General features: G+C 32.1%; 1 protein-coding gene across 2 annotated transcripts; it reads left to right on the plus strand.

The window, feature by feature from the left end:
• The first annotated feature begins 1,168 nt into the window (after positions 1 to 1,168).
• Positions 1,169 to 7,718, plus strand: LOC107909110 (peptide chain release factor PrfB1, chloroplastic). Of its 2 annotated transcripts, XM_016836522.2 has the most exons (7): positions 1,169 to 1,528; positions 2,068 to 2,139; positions 3,842 to 4,062; positions 4,652 to 4,855; positions 6,175 to 6,390; positions 6,955 to 7,141; positions 7,239 to 7,718. In XM_016836522.2, the coding sequence occupies exons 1-7, from the start codon at positions 1,351 to 1,353 to the stop codon at positions 7,550 to 7,552; spliced, it is 1,392 nt and encodes a 463-aa protein (XP_016692011.1). In that variant the 5' UTR covers positions 1,169 to 1,350; the 3' UTR covers positions 7,553 to 7,718. The 2 variants fall into 2 exon arrangements, with proteins under 2 accessions (XP_016692011.1, XP_016692012.1); XM_016836523.2 differs by lacking the exon at positions 2,068 to 2,139 and having other exon boundaries at positions 1,214 to 1,528.
• Positions 7,719 to 8,452: the final 734 nt, after the last annotated feature.

An 8,452-nucleotide genomic window follows, 5' to 3' on the forward strand; every position in this document is an offset into this window, starting at 1 on the left:
TTGCAGATAAACTTTAAGCAAAAGATTTCATTTGTAGAATAATTTTTTTTTCAAAATATTAATTCTGTTAAATAATAAATAACATTATTAAAAATAGTGAAGGTTAACTTTATCGAAAATTGGCTTTATTTTAAAATTTTAATAGTACAATAACTAAATTGATCAATTTAATAGTAGAGGAACTAATTTAATCATGTCTCTATAATAGAGGGACCTGTCAAGTATTTTCACCATTTTTTATTTGATCAAATTCTCCAATTTAGAATTTAATAATTTTTAATTTTTAATTTTATTTTTAGAGATTTAATCTTTATATTTTTCCAGTTTAAAATCAATTTAACTTTAATTTTAAACCAAATATTTGAATATTAGTTTTGAAAACATTTTCTATCACTATTAAGTGTTAATTGTTTTATATTGAATTTGAATATATGTTAACTTTAATTTTAAACCAAATATTTGAATATTAATTCTTAAATTGACATGTTAAATTTATAAAATTAAAATCGTTGGATGATAAATATAGGTGGAGTGATGCTTAAATATGAATAGATAAAATATTGGATAAAAAAAGTTATTTAATCGCTCTAATTTGAAAAATACTTATTTATCTCCTTAAAGTCTGATTAAAAATTCATTAACCCCTAAAATTATAATTGTTTATGGTCAGGTGTGCTTCAGGTTGGTCTCTAACCAAAATTTAGACCCAATTATTAGGCCTGGCCCGACTTAAAATTCGAAAAATAGGCTTAAAATTTGGACCCGACTCCCATTATTTTTTAATATTATATTTTTATATAAAATATTAAAAAATAATACACCTGACACACTAAAAATATTAAAATAAATATTTCTCAATAAATTGAGAATAAATTAAAAGAAAATCTTTATACTTAAATAACACTAAAATAAGTGTAACTTAATAAGTAAATGCTTTTAAAATAGTAACGAAATTAACAATAAAATAAATATTATAAAATATTTAAACATTAACAACAAAATAATAATAACATAATAGTTAAATAGTAACAAAAACATTTAAAAAAAAACAGTAACAAAAAGTAAGAAATAACAACAAAAATATCAGAGTTTTTTTTATTGAAATTTCAGGCTTAGCCCGGAAAAATTACGCCTATTTTTTTATCCGATAACTCTTAAAAAAAAAAGAAAAAAAGAAAAAGAAGCTAATTAGAAGCAACCGGAAACCTGCCTTTTACCGTTATGGAGCTTACAGGGGTGGTCTTGCTCCCTCTCTTTCTCTATCCATTTGCGATTCTAACATACCACCGTTGAAACAAAGCAAGTGATGACATTCCACTGCTAAATTCTATTTTCCTCGATAACCCCAAAATGGAAGCCATTTTAAACCCTCTTTTAAGCTCACCCACCATTCTAAAACCCACAAATCCATTCTCTTTGTCGAACGTCAACAAAGCTCCATTTTTGCTATCACTGACTCATTTCACGACCACTTCGTTTCCTTTTTCTGCAATTCTCTCTACCCCTCCTCCCCGTTTCACTTCTTCTGGTAAGTTAATCTCTTAGTCCAACTCTTTTTGGCTACAAAGACGTTCAGGTTTCAATATGTTCTCTTCGACTTTCTGCTAAGAAAAAATTGTGGATTTCATTTCGTTGTTGTTGCGTGTTAATGATTCTTTTGCAATTCTTCTGGTAACTCAACTCCAACTTCTTAAGGTGGTCTCAAGAAACGAATTATCCTATATGTTTCTTGTATTTTTTGGTGAGAAAAAAAATTGTGGGTTTTATGTCATTCATGCCGTGTGTTTGGGTTCTTTTAATTTATTTTGAAAGCATATTAAAATGACTATGTTTTCTATTTTTTCCCTTTTTCATAACCAAGATATCCTTCGAATATGTTTTTACTGTACATAAAGACTAATCTTTCGGCTTCTTGTTGCCCCTCCTGACCCGACTTCTCTTCTTATGAGTGCAATGTGCTACTACCGCATCTGTTGGTTACTATGTTTTCTTTTAGCATATTAGAAAGTTTGATATTTTAGCTTACATGTTTGTTTTTTGTTTTTAACTTATGGATTATTAACTCAGTTACGTATGCAACTTCGGATAGCCAATTAAGTGAAGGAGTAGAAACCAGTACAAGAGAATGGGTAATGCAAGGTATGCTGTATAGCTTACTAAATTCCAATTCACATATTTGGGGCTGAAAATTTTGATGTTTTATAAGATGTTGTACTCGACCAGTAATGTTATTCAAATGGCTGTTTATTATATACCAGGAAACAATGGTCATCTTCTTGCTTAAATTAGTGAGAACCAGTTTGAGTTTTACTCATTAAATCTTATTTTATGCTTAATGTATTAAGTTTCTTATAAAGGATATTTTTGTTTTATTTGTAAATCTAACATGTATGATTGAGAAGATGTTGAGGTTCTTCTTTGGTTTTATAGTCATTAGTCAGTGGCGGAGCCAAAAAACTTTTTTTGGGGGGGGGGTGGAATTAAATTGTATGCATTTTCATCATTTTAATAGTCTATATCTTTATAACTTTTAAAGGATTAAATCAAATTTTTATCATTTTTGGGGGCCAAAGTGTAATTTTACCATCACTAATTTAAAATTTTATAAATTATAAAAGGGCCTGAATGGAAAATTTTCTATTTTAGGGGAGGGGCTGGGCCCCTGCCACCCCCCCCGGCTCCGTCACTGGTCATTGTTACTGCTGCAAAAACTGCAGTTTTCAATGTAGATGAAGTTTCAAAGATAGCCATTCTAATGGAAATTGTAGAATCTCTGGTTTGCAAATACTAATAACGGCATTAAACCTTCCTCTTATATCTTGCTCCTGAATTTGTGACTTAATAAGGAGCCATATGCTTGCTTGTCAGCTAAGGATATACAGTTTGCCATTTTTGAAATGGCTCTACAAGCGGTAAAAGTACCATGGAGGCCCTTGTACTAGGATTGGATTGCATTTTACCCCCTCTACTAAAAAAATTAGTAAATTAGTCCCTGTATGTTAGATCAAAGAGCAAATTGGTCCTTTTGTTAAAAATTCCATCCATTTCTACTGTTAAAAACTGGTATGGCTAACAAAATAACCAAATGGTGCCATGTGTACCTCATGCAAACGTTCATGGACCAGTTTTCAACAATAGCAATGGATGAAATTTTTAATAGGACTAGTTTGCTCTTTGATCTAATATATAGAGACTATTTTGCCCTTTTTTTAGTAGAGGGGCAAAATACAATATGACACCTACTACAGGGACCTCCATGGTGTTCTTACCCTCTACAAGCTGATCAGTGTAGGGCCCTCTGGAAAAGAAAATGTTAGTTTTGATATAACTATTTAAGGTCACTATTTTATATGATCTTTGGCTCCTTCCTTTTTGAACTTTTATTTCCTCGCACTCTTCCTTAATGAAGAGATAAAAACAGTTGGATTTTCTATTAAGCTCAAGCAATTTTTGCTGGATTAGGATTTAATGTGCAATATTTGTCCTTTCAGGACTAAAACTACATGCTCTCTTTGTTCAGTTTGGCTTTCAACTTGCTTTTTCTTATGCTACTTCCTTTTCAACTGCAGTCTCATCCGGTATCTTTAAGATGATCCATGCCATTTATTTTGATAAAGAGATTGTTGATGTTATCGTTAAAATGTATAAAAGTAATGATGAAAGTTTGAAGAAAATTTCAAACTGATAAATTTTTTTTCCTGATACAATTGAGAGTGTTGATTAGCCTTTTACCTCCCCCTACTGAAGGTCCTGCTTTTACCTTTGGATGTGATGCAAGTTGGATTTGCACATTATAAATATTGCTGAGAGCATCACTGAATTATCACAATAATTTTGACAGATTTTTATGCTCTAAGGAAAGATGTTGAAACGGCCTCAGAACGCGTTAATGAGATTAGAACATCTGCTGGTATGCAGCAATTAGAAAAGGAACTCGTGGTTCTGGAATCAAAAACAGCTGATAGCTCATTTTGGGATGATCGTGCCAAAGCTCAAGAAACTCTTTTGGCATTGACTGATGTCAAAGACAAAATAAATATACTCAATGAATTTAAAACGAAGGTATGAATTTCTTGTTAAGACTATTTGACAGAATGAATTTTCTCTTTTACATTTTGACTTGTATAGACTTGTAGTTGTTAAAATTTAGGCATTAGGACCTATTTGGCTCTCCAACTTTACAAAAAAGTCAATTTAGCCCTTCATTTAAATTTTCACCTCTTTTAGCTTTTGAACTTGCATTGTTTGTCAATCACCCAAATGATGGAAATTACGTGATTTTGCTCTTTGTATATTTTAATTTTTTTTTTTTTTTTTTTTTTTTTTTTTTTTATTTTTTTAAACCACATGTATGCCACATTAGCAAAGTTAACAGACGTTAACTTTTCCATCTATTTTTGGGTGATTTGACAAAAAACGCAAGTTTACAAGCTAAAAGAGGCAGAAAATTAAATGGAGGGCTAAAATGACTTTTTTTTTTTTGTAAAGTTGAAGAACCAAATAAGTCATCATGCCTAAATTTTATAGCTGTATACTTATCGTAATTAAGATTTTGATGAAAATGTGCTATACTGGAACTTGGAAAAGTACTACTTCCTTAATATGTTTTGTTTATATAGATAGTGTACTTCATATCATACATTGGATGCAGGTTGAAGATGCTGAAACTATAGTTAATCTAACAGAGGAGATGGACTCCATAGATGCTGCACTTCTAGAAGAGGCTGTCAATGTGATTAACGATCTAAATAAGGCATTGGACAGATTCGAGTTGACTCAACTTCTTTCTGGTCCATATGACAAAGAAGGTGCAGTCATCTCTATAACTGCTGGTGCTGGAGGCACCGATGCACAGGTAATATATTTGATACGGCATGAATGATTTATGTTACTATTTTCTTGTCCAATAAAACAATGATGTTCTCCATTCAAATTTTGTTAAATGTCATGGGGCTGTATCGTTAGCCTCTTTTAGTTCTATCAAATTTGAAAATTATACCATATATAATCAGTAAAAAGATGAAAATTAATTTATGGTAACTTCCATATATAATCCCTGATTAAGTGTAAGGACAAAATAAATCTGAAACCAAGAGATGGAGGATAACACTACTTAATAGAAAAAAGGTTAAATTCTGCTATTAGTCCCTTTCCTTTGCGAAAGTTGTGGATTTAGTCTCTGTACTTTTCGGATTGGTAAATTTTAGTCCTTGTACGTTTCAAAATTTGAAAATTTACTCTTGGCCCAAATAGTAGCAGTTAAATCCGTTTAGTTAAATTTAATAACTAGACCTGTACTATGTGTACAGTTGCAGATTTAGTCCATATTCTCCAATTGGATCATTCTAACTCCCTATACTTTTCAAAATTTTAAAGTCTTAATGCAAATGACAGTCAGTAATCCATTAACTGGAATTTTAGTGAGTAATATGTGGAAATAATAAGTTGACATGACATTACACATATGATAATATGTTTGGCGTATCAGATTTTGGAAACAGTAGAACTTTATTGAATGAATTTAACAATTATTGTTTAGTGAGGACTGAAATTTTAAAATTTGGAAAGTACAGGGATTAAAATTACCAAATAAAAATATAGTGATTAAATCCACAAATTTTACTAAGTACAGGGATCAATAACAGAATTTAACTTAGAAAAAATGAAAAACAGTGAATAACAGACATGAACAAGGAACAAGGGAACAAATTACATTGCCTCTAGGACCATTTTAGACATCTGTTTAGAGACTGATTTGCACAGGGTGAACTGGCCTGTCTTGATAAGGTGCCACGCCAAGAAACCTATCCTAAAATGGTGTGGGATTTATCAGCATTTTAGCTATAAGCATTTTACTATATAAAAAGACTTCTATTATGGGGCTTACAGCTGGTATAAACAGTACAAATATTTCAGATATTGGGGTTTAATCTAGTTCTTCTAAATCAAAGCATCAACCATAGACACATCCCACAACATGAAACTGCTGCTCATATTCAAATTCAAATTCAGAGGGTTTATATTCATCCATATTCAGATTCGCAATAATCAGTGAGTATGAGGACTTAATTGTGGATCCCCAAAGTTATTTTTTTTTATCATGGGGCCTGATGTACCACTAAGCTTTATCTCTGTTTACTTTTATTGAGTAAAAATATTGATCCTTTCCAACAGGACTGGGCTGACATGCTTCTCAGGATGTACACGAGATGGGGAGAGAAACAGAAATATAAGACAAGGGTTGTTGAAAAGTCATTGGGAGAGGAAGCCGGGATTAAGTCGGTCACAATTGAAGTTGAAGGCAGATATGCTTATGGCTATCTATCTGGAGAGAAAGGGACTCATCGTATAGTACGACAGTCTCCTTTCAATGCTAAAGGTCTTCGTCAGGTAACTTCTGTTATGTTTTGTTGAACGTTTAGAAAAGACTCATTCTCTTCTTTTGTGGTAATTGTTTTTAACCATTCTTATCCAATAATTAGATTATCTCAATGACCATCATTCGTTTTTGCTTCAAATTTCTATAATAAGTGGTTAATTTTCCTGCATCTTTTACTTGTTTGCATTATGCTTCTAAGCATCCATACTGTGAGTGGATTTGTTGCACTAGGAAGATCATGTACACGGTAATAGCTGCCACGAGATGGTTGTTTTGATACTTTGCCTGAAAGACTTGTTGCATACGTGATGGAAGTTTTTTTTGCCTCGGTTGATGGAAGTTCAATATGCTTTCTGTAAATTCTTTCAAGAAAAGCTATGCTATTTCATACCAGTTTGACTGGTATCCTCTTCCGAACAGAACCCTCTCTATTCTTTTTCCTTTGAGAAAAGAATCATTGTCTTCCGATAACCTCATAGAGACCTTTGGTTTAGAAATCAGGTTGTTGTTGAATCTTTTATCATTCACATTGAACCCTTGCCTCCGTTTATTTGCTTACATTGGATTATATACAGACAAGCTTTTCCGGTGTTGAAGTAATGCCTCTTCTCCCTGAAGATTCGGTAGATGTTGAATTACCTGAGGAAGACCTTGAAATTTCATTTTCAAGGGCAGGAGGGAAAGGAGGTCAGAATGTGAACAAGGTTGAAACCGCCGTTCGGATTACTCACATCCCGACTGGTGTCACCGTTCGTTGCACAGGTTTTTCACCTCATTGCTCTTCTAGTTTCAATTTATTTAAAGCAGTTTATTTGAAAAGCAGCATTTATCATTGAAACAAATGTTATGCATATTGCAGAAGAGAGATCGCAGCTAGCTAACAAGATCAAGGCTCTTACCAGATTAAAAGCCAAGTTATTAGTGATAGCCGAGGAGCAACGTGCATCCGAAATCAAGCAAATAAGGGGAGATGCAGTGAAGGCCGAGTGGGGGCAGCAGATACGAAACTACGTATTCCATCCTTACAAACTGGTGAAAGATGTTCGGACTGGGTTCGAGACTTCGGATATTGTATCGGTGATGGATGGTGAATTGGATGCCTTCATCAAAGCTTACCTTAAATATAAACACAGTATCAATGTATCTGCAACTGCAACTACAACAGGGGCCTAATTAAAGAGTTTTGTGATTCATGATTAACTTATATAATACCCTTTTTGTGTATGTAGGCTCAAATTCTTTGAATTATTTACGAATAACAGCGGCTCGGATATTTGTAATTTTTTAAATTTTCGGAACGGCTTAATTGATTTGTTATCCGAGTCCATTCATCTGCTAACCATTCGAATAGTACCATATGAATCTTATTTAATTTGTTGGATATATGAATATGCTTATTAGTCATTTTATACAATAAAAATATAAAAAACTTATCGTTTTTTTTTTGCTTTTTTTTTTGACATAATGGTGATAAATAAAAAGACTTTGAAACTCGGGGTGTGTTTTCAAGTTACTTGAGTTTGACTTGAAAAAATTAGAATTTGATGCGGTAATTATTGAGCTATCGATTGAGCTTAATTTAACCTTAGTAATGCTCGGCTCGAATGGGTGGTAGATTTTATCGAATTTTCAATTTTAATATATATTTTAAAAAAATTATATTATTAATTTAATTATTGCCCTTAATATGTATATATTATTAACTCTAAATTTAATATGTATATATTATTAACTCTAAACTTAATTATCGAGTTAAGCTCGAGTTTGAATACGTACTAGATTAATCAAGTTCAAATACAAAAATTGATAAACGAGCTTAATCAAGCTTGAGTTACTTGATTATGTCAAAAACTTAAAGATAGATGTTTGATTGAGCTTGAGCTGAGTATCGAGTTTTGAATTTCGAGTTGAGCTCGAGCTCAAGCTTGCTAGTATTTGGACTTGGCTTGGCTCGATTCCACCCTCTCAAAACAATATGGAGAAGGAGTTGAATGGAAGTTTTGAAACTATATGGGGTTCTAAATTATTTATGTGTAATTATAAGTATTTTCTAGAAATTTACCCCTGAAATAT

Source organism: Gossypium hirsutum, chromosome D08 (genome assembly GCF_007990345.1).
Source record: "Gossypium hirsutum isolate 1008001.06 chromosome D08, Gossypium_hirsutum_v2.1, whole genome shotgun sequence".
Taxonomy (NCBI): domain Eukaryota; kingdom Viridiplantae; phylum Streptophyta; class Magnoliopsida; order Malvales; family Malvaceae; genus Gossypium; species Gossypium hirsutum.